The sequence below is a fragment of the Myotis nattereri genome (genome assembly GCF_964212035.1).
Source record: "Myotis nattereri genome assembly, chromosome: 13".
NCBI classification, from domain to species: Eukaryota; Metazoa; Chordata; class Mammalia; order Chiroptera; family Vespertilionidae; genus Myotis; species Myotis nattereri.
Genome location: NC_138088.1, coordinates 59,400,193 through 59,413,451, shown reverse-complemented (window position 1 = coordinate 59,413,451; position 13,259 = coordinate 59,400,193). Strand labels below are relative to the sequence as shown.

The 13,259-nt window shown below is 55.3% G+C and overlaps 1 protein-coding gene across 1 annotated transcript in view; it reads right to left on the bottom strand.

Moving 5' to 3' along the window:
* The window catches only part of ADAM12 (ADAM metallopeptidase domain 12), a gene marked incomplete at both ends in the record, with an annotated part of 151,416 nt that overhangs the window by 64,325 nt on the left and 73,832 nt on the right, over window positions 1-13,259 (bottom strand). Inside the window, one exon of the mRNA XM_081104541.1 lies at window positions 614-692. Within this exon, the coding sequence (XP_080960667.1) occupies window positions 614-692 (79 nt within the window). The remainder of the gene's footprint in view (window positions 1-613; window positions 693-13,259) is intronic.

Genomic DNA, 13,259 nt, shown 5'->3' with positions numbered 1-13,259 from the left:
CAGGAGCCCGCCAATCTTCCTCCCATGCTTGAAAACCATTTTCTTTAAATGTATTCTTATTGGTTTCAGAGAGGAAGGGAGAAGGAGAGAGACAGAGAAACATCCATGATGAGAGAATCATTGCTTGGCTGCCTCCTCCCTCTCCTCCTACTGGGGATTGAGCCCGCAACCTGGGCGTGTGACTTCAAACCATGACCTCCTGGGCCAAAAGTCAGTGCTCAACCCCCGAGCCACGCGGGCCGGGCTGGAGTGGGCTGGTCTTTGGTCTTCACTCTTGGGATTCTTGTCTTTCTTCAGTTCAGGGACTTGCTCACCTGGGCTAGGGGTACCCTCTCGCCTTGGCTAGAAGGGATTTGCCCCAATGAGCACCCACAGTGCCTGGAAGGTGGTGTTGAGGTCGGGCTACAATGAAGCCACATTTCCCAGGCCTGTCCCGGCTCATCGGGCCAAGGCCAGGTTTTGCTGGAGGCACTAGGGTGCTTCCATGAGTGACACCCAGCTCCTCTCGGGCCTCAGGAAGGCGATGGGCTGTGAGCTTCTCAGGTAACAGCTGCCGCGTTTTAGCACAGACTCGGGAGCGCAGCATCTCGGGGGCCGCACGCGCCAGACTTACCGTGTGGTTCCGAGTGAGGGACACCTCCGTGCCGTCCTGCAGGTAATGGGTTTCCGTGAAACCGCTGGCAATGAGGCCTCTGTGGGGAGACAGGACATGCTGAGTGCAGAGTCTGCTGAAGGTGCCTGTGCGTGTGTAGGCCGTAGGCTGCCAGGGTCTGGCCCCCACCCCCCTTTTCTTACAGGGGACCCCGTCTTCCTGAGGCCCCCAGAGGACCTCCCCATGTGCGGCTGTCCGGGGAGAGGCAGGAGAGGCAGGCAGGAGAGGCAGACTGTCAACAAGTTACCCCCAGATTGCTCTCCTTAGACCAGTCTTGCAATGCTCCTGCTCTACGTTCTCCCGCGTATAATTTAGTTCCAGAGCTCGGAGGAGATGGATCTCATCCATAGGACGCTATTCCCCAGCGAGGGAGATGGGAGGAACACCCGCTCATGTCCCCTTCGGGGGCACTTTCTCCCCCCGCCGCCCCCACCCCCCATGGACCGAGTTAACATCTCTCCGTTTCTCCCAGGATCGTTGCAAGCCTTCCCCCTCCACCTTAGTTCCTGCTGAGCTGCCTGCTCCCACCTCGGGTTGAGCAAAGGGCAGACGCTGCACCCCGAAGCCCAGCACCCAGGCCAACGTACTGCACCTGCTCAGTGAATGGGGGACGACAAACACAGGCCCAGCATCACAGAAAAGCAACCCGGCCGGGACCGCAGGTGCTCAGACTAACCGGGTCGATTGAAAAGAGAAACTCGCTGCAAAGCTGCTGTCATGCTGGCGGAGGGGGTGGGGCGCAGTCATGCTCCCTGTGTCGTTACTCCAGAACTTTCCGATGCTGTCGGCGCCTCGAGACCAAGCCCGACAGCGAGGCTTCCATCTCAGAGCCACTTACATGAGGGCGACGGGCGGGGAAGCCCGAGGTCGGGGCCGATTACTTACAATATGGAAAGCTCACTCGTCAGGCGTCAACTTTTCCCGTTATTTCCTTGAAGACCATGCGTCCAGTCTGAGGACCGGATACTCTGCGCGGCTTATTCACGCAAAGGCCTGGGAGACCACCCGTGTTTGTCAATTACACCAGCAGGCACCCTTGGCAATGGAGTCATACTCCGGTGCTGCCCAGCCGCCCCCCCCCCCTCGCCCCCCCCAGCAAACCTGTTTGTATTCACAGGACCAAGCCCGTGTCCTGCTGAAGACTGCTCCCCCACAAGCCATTATCCCACAAACGACCACGTCACCCTATACAGACGCGGGCAGCGGTTTTCTCCTGCGGGAACTTGGAAATTCAGCTGAGATATGTTTGTACGAAGAATACATTGCCTGGAGCAGCCACAGACACAGCACGCAATGCAGAACCGTAATTAAATCGCACGAGGCGCTGTGCCGAGTCCCCGAGGTAAATGCTCTGTATTAACACGCTCCATCCCCCGCCAGAGCCAAACAGATGCGGACAAGACGAAAGGAAACTCGGTCCGGCCCCAGGCCGATGCGTCCCACCCAAGCGATCTCACCCTGGCTTCCCGTGAGAGCGCCAGGCCCTGACCACGGCTCCGCACGCCGACACCACGGGCTCTCCGCACTGTTCACGGAGAGAGCGGACGGGGACGACTCTGTAGAGACAGCACGTGGAGGGATGAGGCAAGAGGAGACGAACAACCAGGGAGAGAACGGAGACCGGGGATCGCCTACACCTCAGGCTGCTGGACCCCTGTCAGGGCTCGATCTTTTCACGGATTCGTGCTGCCCGTTCTCCTCCTGGGAACGTCATGCTGGTAACGAACTCACGCTCCAGGCTCTTGATCTGGGGAGTGGGATCCAGGCACCGCCACGGCCACCGTTCCTGTCCTGTCCCTTCCCCAGCCTTGTCCCTGCCTCCAACTCCCGCGGCTGCTGGCTCAGGGTGTCAGGCCCTGCGACACCTGCTTTGAAGTGCATTTTCTTCTTCTTTTTTTAAGTCCTCACCTGAGGATATTTCTCCATTGATTTTTAGAGAGAGTGGAAGGGAATGGGAGAGACAGAGAGAGAAACATGGATGTGAGAGAGACACATCGATTGGTTGCCTCCTACACGAGCCCTGACCAGGGTTGGGGATCGAGTCTACAACCCAGGTACGTGCCCTTGACCGGAATCGAACCCGAAACCCTTCAGTCAGAGGGCCAATGCTCTATCCACTGAGCACACCGCCAGGGCATCAGGTGCATTTTCTTAGTTTATTGGCACAGACCCTGTGGCTGTCACCTGCATGACAAGGGAGAGGGAGCTACTCAGAGAGGTTGAGTGACTTGTCCAAAGCCACACAGCCTGGCCGGTGGAGACTGAACAAGGCTCCTTGTGGCTCCAAAATCGGCCTCACCCTGGCCGCTGTCAGCACAGCCTGCCGGAAGGACATGTGAGCGCAGGGTCCGGAGCGTCCGGAGACAGGCAGCAGCCAGTCCTCTGCCCCTTTTCCTGGAATTACTTTTTCTCAGTGCAAAACGGGGCGCACGCTGCTTCCCTGCGCACTCGATTCGATTTAGCTGCCAAGTTCAAACTATCTCTGACGATAACGTCCGCATGTGGGGACCCGAACTGTGCAGGACTGTACATCTGTAAGTGCAACGGGACAGTTCACCCTCGTTGTCCCTTGTTATTCTCCATTTTCTAACGTTCTCGAAATGATCAAAACAACGATCTCCCCCTGGAATTAAAAAACAACAACATGTTCCCGTTCCCCAGCTCTTTCTCATTTAGTTCCACAAACTACAATAAATAAAACTGTTGATACAGCATTTTGGAGACTGTAGGGGACAACTGTGTTTCCTGCAAAATAATTTCTTAATATACTGCTTCCATTTTAAGTCACGAAGACAGCGTTTTGGCTCGAATCGCGTGGCACTTGCACGGGAGCGTGCTGTTCCTCTCGCCGACGACCCCGCCCGTTCAGGAAGTGCACCGATGACAGCCGCAGACGCCGCCGCAGCTGCTGGAGGGCTGCCTGGTCAATTGTGTTTTCCAACCGGAACATAGAAACAAGTGGGAAGTGAGGGGCTCTACGCAGGCCTGATGCTTTGGGCTACTGTCTCCCTTTTTAATGATCGTCTGTCTCCTCAGCCCTGAGGTGAGGGCCTGGAACCCAGCAGGTGCTCACTGGAAGTTTTTGAAGGAGCGTAGCGATCAGGAATGGAAAGATACATCCAAGGCGCGTACAGGCCATATAGGGTGACTGATGTCACACGTGGCAAAACAGGACTCTGGGCCATTCGAACATCCCTACAAGCATCACACCCTCAACATTGTAAAACTGGCTACAAACCACGCGGGGCGGGCGGGGCGGGGGGGGGGGGTTGGTTTGTATGACTGAAGCTCTAATCTGTTCCCCTTGGGAAATCTTCCGACTCATCCGCTGTCCCCCTCACAGGAGTGCATTCTAGCAAAGCTGCCGGCCTCGGACAAGGACAAGCTCACAGCCCCAGGTGAAGGGCTAGCGTTTCCTCCTCCGCGTGGCTTCGCTGCTAAGTGCGCGAGCCGCCCAGGCGCCCGGGAGGGACGGTGCCGCTCCACGCACCCGGCCCAGAACGTCCCTTCCCTTCTCGGGACAAGCTGTGGCCAGAAAAAGGCAAACATTATCCAATCTTTCTGGCTTCCAGCCTCGGATCTGTTTCTCAGATGACAACACTGTGGTTTCTTTCTTTTTTTTTTTTTTGAAGAGAATACTTCCTAGAGAGAACCCGGCGACCGGGACTCAGATGGGACCTACGATTTCATGTTCACACGGCAATCCCGCACACGAGGCTGGAACCGGGTGACGTCATGGGCCCACTAACCTCGGGCTCTGAGCACGGGCTCCAGAAAAGCGCTCTTCATTAGGAGCTGAAACCCTCCCTGTGTCTGCGGGGAAAGGGCAGGCTGTGTTGGGGGGAGGAAGGTACAACGTAATGATTTAAAATGTAATTTACTGTCTCCGCCTCAGCAATCTCTCCTAATAGCTCCAGGGAAAAGCACTCTCAGCGCCTGCACGCTTATTGGATTAGTCAGCGCTTCTCGGAGGTCGGGAAGCAATGACGTGTCCTGCCCCTGAGGAGACTGGGGACGGGGCTGAAACGGGAAGATGGAGACAATGTCAAGTTCACGCTCTTTTCTGCTCCCGGAGGGTGGACACGGCCCAAATGAAACAGCCACATTTCACCTCTCCGGGGGTCACAGCCCTGCTTGACCCGGGACTCGTGACTATGGGCCAGTCCCGGGGAATTACCATTCATCTGGCGGGGGGTGACGATGGCACTGCAGTCTCATAAGACAATGTTCATATTTTAGAAATGCATGCTGATGTGTGTGTGTGACATGATGAATGGCTCTGAGGGGGCCGCCTCAATAAAAATATATTAAAAAAAAAAAAAAAAAGAAACAGCCACACAGACCAGCACGTCGCTTCCCAGGGACCCAGAGCCAAAGCAAAGGGGAGGTGGTGTCTGCACACAGCGAGGACACCACTGACGCCGAACGCCGCGCCGGGCACGGAGGCCACCGCAGCTCGCTCTGGCCTGGCCCGCCTGCGCGTGGGGCCGCGCTACGAATTCTTCTTCTTATTTCATCGTAACAATAACAATTACTCAGAAAAATAAAAACCAAAACAAGCAACCCACTGGACCGCAAGAGGAGATTCCTCCGGCCTTTTATTTTAAACACATGTTTCTAAAGAGGCCGAGCGCGGTGCCAGGAGCTCAGCGTCGGGTCTGCGTGCCTTTGGCTGTGTCCGCGCTTTGCCTGGGAGATGCCTGTGAGTGCCCTGGATTCCTGCTCTCTCATCAGAAACCACTGAGGGCCCAGTGGTTGAGCCTCGACCTAGGAACCGGGAGGTCGTGGTTCGATTCCCGGTCAGGGCACAGGCCCGGGTTGCGGGCTCCATCCCCAGTGGGGGGCGTGCAGGAGGCAGCACATCCATGATTCTCTCTCATCATTGATGTTTCTCTCTCTCTCTCCCTGCCTTCCTCTCTGAGATCAATAAAAACATATTTAAAAAACAAACAGAAACAACAATGCTGAGGGACAGCACCAGGAGTTACGAGGCACCACCAGCTAATTCCCTGCTCGGAGTGTGCCGCTGACACCGTGACCTTGGACTTGGGGTGTCGGGCGGGGGTCACGCCTGCCCGTTGGGTTGTGTGGAGGAGAAGTGTGCAGAATTTGGAAAACCAGCCGGGCTTCTGGCCGCCCTGCAGGTGGGGGCACAGGGAGAGGGAAGGCCCCCCATCCTGTTCTGCGTTTATGGGGTCACGGCGCCCCACGAGGGAGCCGCGGTCGCTTCTGCTCCAAGGTGGGTGGGTTGTTCTGGTGCCTTCCTTTGGCAAACGGGAGCTGGAAGCTCTCCCCGGAGCAGGATGGTGGGGAGCCGCACGCCCGGGTGTGAGCTCAGCGTAAAGACATGCCTGTCCTCGCCCTCACCCCTGCACCACGGAGCGCTTCTCCCGGGGAGTCCGCTCGCCCGGGGCCTCGGGCCCAGGGTCAGGGGACCGGGCGGCTCATGAAATAAAACAGACCCCGCGCTGCATTAGCTCAGTGAGGTCATCGGCACACAGAACAACTGCAGAGCCGGCCCGAGCAAAGCCAAGAATATTCCCGGGACTCCGGCTGCAAGAGCCGCATGAATTAATGTGCATCCACGGCCTGCACAGGCCCCTCCCGCCCCGAGGCAAAGGCTCACGACTCCAGGGAGAAGGGCAAAGGGCGCTGTGCCCACAGAGCGATTCAGAACCCTGGCTGTGTTCTCCCTCGCGTGGAGCTGATACACACCGCGCTCAGGGGGCTCGTTCACATCTGACAGGATGTGGCGTGAACCCTCACTTTAAATGCAGACCCCAACTGAAGTGTGAGATGCACAGAGGGGAGAGGGGGCACCCGAAGCCAGAATGGCAGGTGATGCCGTTTTGAGAATCCGAACCGCGGGTCTAGGCCCCATTTTAGCTTGTGTCCAGGTCGAGTCCATCGCCGCATTCAGCACATTCCGGATTATTTGTGTGTCAGAGTGAAACAATTCTATTGTTCCAACTGTCTGAAGAGCAGGACTGTAACTAAACTACGATCACCTCCTTTTAGCCGAAGAGGAATGACCTTACAGGAAATGAATTGGCATAAAAACTTAATTCAGAAAGGCCCTTAAGAACAGCGCTGCCTCCTGAAGTCCGGAGATGAATGCGTAAACAGAAGGCCATGCCTCGGGGCGCAGTCAATGGGCCGAGGACCCCGAGCCCCAGAGGGAAGCAAGCAGACACCTGGCGTCCTGGCTCCTCGTCTTTCAGAAAAGGGCCCCCGTCACTTCAGGAAGCGACGTCCCTTCGGTGCAGGGCTGTATGAAGATGTCGCCGTATCACGTTTTTAAGGAGGAGTGAGCCAACGCAGAGGGAGATAGGAGGGGGTGGGTAGCCTGGTCAAATGCACCTGCTATTCATTTATGGCTCCCTTCGCCCCAGCTGCATTGTGGGAAAGGTTTAGGAGGGCCTTTATGAAAGGAGGGTCTGGGTTGACAAGAAATACTTGCAAAAATGCAGAATTACTTTACCGAGGAGGAAAGCAGAGGATAGCACAGGGCTGTCAATGCAAGAGAAGCAAAGGGTCAGTAGGTAGGAGATTAGGCGCCAGCGAGATGGGGAACTGATGACTATGATTACAGAACTAGAGGCCCGGTGCATGAAATTCGTGCACAGGTAGGGTCCCTAGGCCTGGCTGGCGATCAGAGCTAATCAGCGCCTTCTGGCTGCTGGCCGGGGCCTCCCTTCCCCAGCTGCCAGCTGCTGGCTGAGGCCTTCCTTCATCCTGCACCACCCCCTGGTGGTCAGCATTCACCATAGCAACCAATCGAACTCCCGGTCTCCCGGTCAAACTCCCGCGGGGACAATTTGCATGTTAGGCTTTTATATATATACATAGATGATAGTGGCCACTGCCATCGAGCGTCTGCTGTGTATCCTGGAGAGTGTGAAGCACACTTTCACTTGATACTTCCAAAGACTCACAAGGTCCCACGACTCTGCCCATTTTACAGAAGAGACAACTAAGAGACTGGCAGACGCAGGACTGTGGCCTACATTAGTCCGACTCCAGACCCTGGTTCAAGGTGTTCTGCTGAATATTGGAGACTCTGATAGGAATAGCACCCCCCCCCCCCGATTTAAAAGACAAAAGTAAATAGCACTTTGGTTTAAGAATGTGGGGAGGAAGCCTGGGGAGAAGTTAGATACCAATCTGCAAATAAACAAAAATGAATAAATAAACACAATGTAATGAATGAAGAGAATAAAATAACAAGATCCCGAACGCCCAGCCTGGCTGTCCGCACCGAGGGTGGGCATTTGGCCGCTGCCAACGCCCCTTTCCTCACCCGGCCTTTGGCCAATGAGGGCGGAAGGCTTTGCACTTGGCCGGAGCGACTTGGACACAAGCAACACACCACTCAGATCTCTGGCCGCTTCATTCAGCTTTTTTTTTTTTTTTTTTTTTAATATATTTTATTGATTTTTTTACAGAGAGGAAGGGAGAGGGATAGAGAGTTAGAAACATCGATGAGAGAGAAACATCCATCAGCTGCCTCCTGCACACTCCCCATTGGGGATGTGCCCGCGACCAAGGTACATGCCCTTGACCGGAATCAAACCTGGGACCCTTGAGTCCGCAGGCCAATGCTCTATCCACTGAGCCCAACTGGTTAGGGCTTAATTCAGCTTTATTACATAAGAATCGCTAGGTGCCCTTCATAGAAGTTTAGCCTCTAATTTAATTTTGGAAATCCTTTTTGCGAACAATGACTGCGTAAGTGTCTGTGCCTTGTTTACAGCGATCACTGACATGAAAAAAAGGCCGTGTCAGTATCGCAGCACCCACCTTAGACCAAGCCCAACAGCACGGCGTTTCAGAGAGCTTTCCTGTGTCACCGGCACCTAGTCTCCAGCGCAGAGAATAGCCGTAGCCTCAAACAGTGAAAACGAAGACAGAACACAGGCACCGCGTCAGAGGAGTGCGGCTTACAGTCGCACGGTACTGGGGTCCGTTCACGTTTCCATGGAATTGAGGGAGTTTTATACATTAAATTCAAATCAATCCACCGCGCTAGAACTAGAGCAACGCTCTCTGTATCTGCCTTTGGCTTATCCAAGTCCTCGCTGGAGGACACTGATATTGTTATTTTTGATAAAAATCTTCAAGGGATTTTTGTAAACAGCAGCCGAAAACTTACACAAGTCTGACTCTCTTTCATGTAGAAGAGCAGTATCTGAAAAAGCAACACAGTTCCGTGTGTGCCTATAAAAGTTGTTTACTTCTGACCCTCCTTTTTATGATACCCAGAGCTCCAGAACAACAAAAGCACAGGCTGGGACAGAAAAGCAAAACCCGAGGAGATCAAAAGATGCCATCGGCACATTTTGAAAGGATGTTCCTGCGAGCACCTTGCAAGGAAGCAGAATGTGCCCATTGCGTGAGGTTTGGGGCTGGCGGCGCCCACTCAGGCAGCCCCTAACCAGCGTGACTGTGATTTAATTCACGAATCTGAGTGGGTGTGTGGGAACCTGTCACTGTCCCTGACCAAGTTGTGTCTGTTCAAGAGGTAGCAGTTCCAAGAGGGAAGTTTACATTAGGAAAATAGAAAGACCTCAAATAAACAACCTAACGTTACACCTTAAGGAAACGGGGACGGGGGAAGAACAAACTAAGCCCAAAGTTAACAGCAGGGAGGGAATAAGAAACGTTAGGGGGGAAAAAAATGAACTAAAGACCAGAGGAGCAACAGCAAAGGTCAGCAAACCCAGGATCTGGTTTTTGAAAAGGTAATCAAAATCGGCAAACTTTTAGTTACACTAAAAAAAAAAAATTAGCCCTAGCTGGTTTGGCTCAGTGGATAGAGAATCAGCCTGCGGACTCAAGGGTCCTGGGTTTGATTCCGGTCAAGGGCACATGCCCTGGTTGCAGGCTCGATCCCCAGTGGGGGGCGTGCAGGAGGCAGCCGATCAATGATTCTCTCTCATCATTGATGTTTCTATCTCTCTCTCTCTCCCTCTCCCTTCCTCTCTGAAATCAATAAAAATATATTTAAGAAAAAAAAAATTAAAAGACTCAAACATATTAAATCAGAAATGAAAGAAGAGACATGACAACGGATATGACAGCTATCCATAGGATTCGCAGAGACTCCTGTGAATAATTACACGCCAACACATTGAATAACCTATAAAAATGGACCAGTTCCTAGAAACACACACCCTCCCGAGGCTGAGTCAGGAAGAAACACACACTCTGCACAGACCAGCGACCAGGAAGGAGACCGACTCCATCATGAGAAACCTCCCAACACGAAGGCCTGGGGCCGGAGGGCGTCACCGGTGAAACCTACCAAACATTTAAAGAGAAATGAATGCCAATCCTTCCCAAACTCTTCCCAAACACCGGAGAGGAGGAAGTACTTCCAAAAGAAGCCAGCATCACCCCGATACCAAGGCCAAATGCCAGGTGAGGATGTGACCCAGGAAAACCAGCGACCAGCACCCCGCTATCGTCCCCGGTGCCTGGGGCCACCTGTACGTCTCCTTTGGAGAGAGCTCTATCCAGATTCCTGCCCATGTCTTAACTGGGCTGCTGCTTTTCTGGGTGCTGCGCTGTCCGAGCTGTTTATTTTTGGGACATTAGCCCTCTGTTGGGTGTATAGTTTGAAATCTCTGCCCCGCCCAGGAGACTGCCTTTGTGTGCCGACGAGGGGCTCCTCTGACGTGCAGAAGCTGTGCGGTTTGATGAGGTCCCACTTGTTTATTTTTGCTTTTGTGTCTCTTGGCTTCGAAGCCAGAGCCACGGGACCATCAGTAAGACGTGAGCGGCTATGTTTTCTAGGGCTTTTACGGTTCCAGGTCCTGCCACTGGTGGCCACGTGGATGGACCTGCAGGGCACAGAGCTGAGCGAAACGAGTCGAAGGAGGGAGGCAAGTACCGTGTAATCTCACGCAGATGTGGAACCCAAAAAAGAAACAAGTGAACAAACGAAACAGAAACGAACGCAATGGCACGGAGAGCAGATGGTGGTCACCAGAGGGGACGGGACGGGGGACGGGCAAGAGGAAGGGGTGCCCAGCGCCACCGGGGGGCTCACTGCAGGGTGCCCACATGTCGAAGACAATGCCGTGCACCCGGATGCACACAATAAAGAGTTCTGGAACTGCGCCGTGACCAATATGAAAACGAATGAACCTACCAACAGGCAGAGCCCCCAAATCCAGCCCGAGAGGAGCGGAAGCAGTGGAGAACTGTTGGGACGCTGTGGGAGGAAGCGGGTCGGACCCTCTGAACGCTGCAAAACGTCGCGAAGTCACACATACGCGTTCTGCCTTTGACTGCGTCCAGTCTTCCGCATTCATCGATGTCATGAATACTGAGTGGCTGTCAATGCCAGGCTGGGTGCTGGGGACGCCACGGTGACTTCGATGGGCTCTTCTGGAACCTAAACTCAGAGGCGTTCGGCCGTGCACCTGGACGTGTGTGAGAATCCCCCGTGAGTCCCGTGACGATCGCTCAACACTGGGCATCGCGATTCGCTTCCTAAATCCACGTTTATGAAGAGAGAGTGTAACACGGGAACCCGCTAACATTCTTCCCTGACGCGCCTGCGGTCCTTACCTCGCGCTTGCGTTCCTCAAAAAGGAGTATAACATTTCTATTTGATATCGGAAGGCACGGGCCGCGGCATCCGGATTTAGTCCTACCAAATCCGCACCAAGACCGGAACCTTGCCCCCCCCCCCCAAAGGGATATACTTCCGCCCCCGCCAGGACCCCCTCTCTGCCTCCCCCAGTGCCCGCTCAACCCAGACAGCGTCCGCACCGAACCCCCAGGTAGATGCACTCTCCACTGTTGTGGTGCCACTACGTTCATTTTGTTATGGCCCGGCCTGCGCGGCTCGGGGGTTGAATGTCAACCTATGAACCCAGAGGTCAGGGTTCGATTCCCGGTCGGGGCACAGGCCCGGGTTGGGGGCTTGATCCCCAGTGGGGGGCGTGCAGGAGGCAGTGGATCCATGATTCTCTCTCATCTCTGATGTTTCTCTCTCTCTCTCCCTCTCCCTTCCTCTCTGAAAACAATAAGAAATATATATTAAAAATTTTGCTTTTTTACAGCAGCAGCTTTTCGGTAACACCAACAAACCAACCTGCCCAGGTGCTGTTGCTTTTCCTCGCTAATGAGGGGGGACCCTCCCCAGCAGGCCCACAGGTCTCGAGTGTCATAGAAAAGTGGCCTCCAGGTTTTAACATGGCCCCACGCGCAGGAGTCCTGCTCGGGTTTCGTGCTTAAACATCATTGTTACACTCGCCTCCCAAATATGATTTACTGAGGCATCAGCATTCCAGGTTTTATGAAGAAATGACAAATGCCGTATCGCGTTTCAGAAACTGGCAGGGCCTTCCCCGCCCTGGAATGCAGGGTTCAGCCCCGGGACCCGACGCTGCCGCGCAGTGCTATCAGGAGCGCAGTGTCTGGGCGCCTTCAGAACGCGGAGACCTGTCTGTGGGCCTCACTCGCGATGGCCGCCTCCCGAGTATCTGCTGACAGCTCTGCGGCACGGACCACAGCAGCCCGCAGCAGCTGAGCAGAACGTACGGACGGTCCCTGGGAAGATCCGAGTTCAAGTCCCGAGGAGCCACCCCCTTCCCTGTGCACATGGACAGCAGATGATCAAGACACCACCACCTGCTCTCCCTCCAGGGCCAGGCGAGGCTCAAAACACGAAATGCCAGCGCCCAGCACCCCCCGCCCCCCCCCCCCCCCCCCACGCGCAGCAGCTGGCATGCTAACGTTCAGGTGCTGCTTTACATTTACGGCCCCTGCGCCCTGGGACCTGCTCTGGTGCGGCCCCACGGAGGCGGGGAGGGCGCCTGTGCAGAGCCTCCGGGAGATGTTTATTGTTCTCCTGCCGTCTCTTTTCCCAGCGCTCCCCGACCGGGAAGGAAAGGAAATAAAAAACAAATGTGATGCTGCAAATGGAACATCAAGGGCCTCCCTTGCTGCTGGGGATGTTTCAGAAAATGGTTCTGACCTTCTTTCCAGCTCTTGCTCGAAGCCGAGGAAACCAAAACACTGGCGTTGGGGGCTCGGCGAATGGTCGGGTGCTGTCTGTATACAGCGGGCGCTGGTGTGGAGCCCGGCCAGGCCAGAGCCGGGTCAGGTGCCAGGGCTGGAAATTCGCCCGAGGCCATGCCCATCCTGCCCTTGAGGGAGCTGGCAAAGGGAGGCCGCCCTCAGGACGTCAAGGTGACTTCAAGGAGACCGCCCACAGGAGGCAGGGCCTGCATGGTGGGCTCAGACAAGGGCATCAGGTGGGAATGAGCCAGACATGGCACTGCCAGCGCCATGGGATTAAGCTCCTCTGAGCTGCCCCGTGATGCTCGCCTGGGTGCAGAGGAATGAGCCCACACGCCTGCCGGGTCCCGGCTGCTGTGCCCCTCGGCCGTCCTTCCCTCTAAGGACAGGCAGCCCGGTAGGCGGGAGGGGGCAGCCCGGTAGGCGGGACGAGCACATGCGGACCAGCATCCCGCACGGGCTCAGCCTGCTCGGCTCGGGGCGGTGACGGAACATTTAAGAGGTCCCGCTGAGCAGGGAGGCCCTGGCACTCCCTACAACAGGCCAGCAAGTGAGCGACGTACGAAACAGAGAA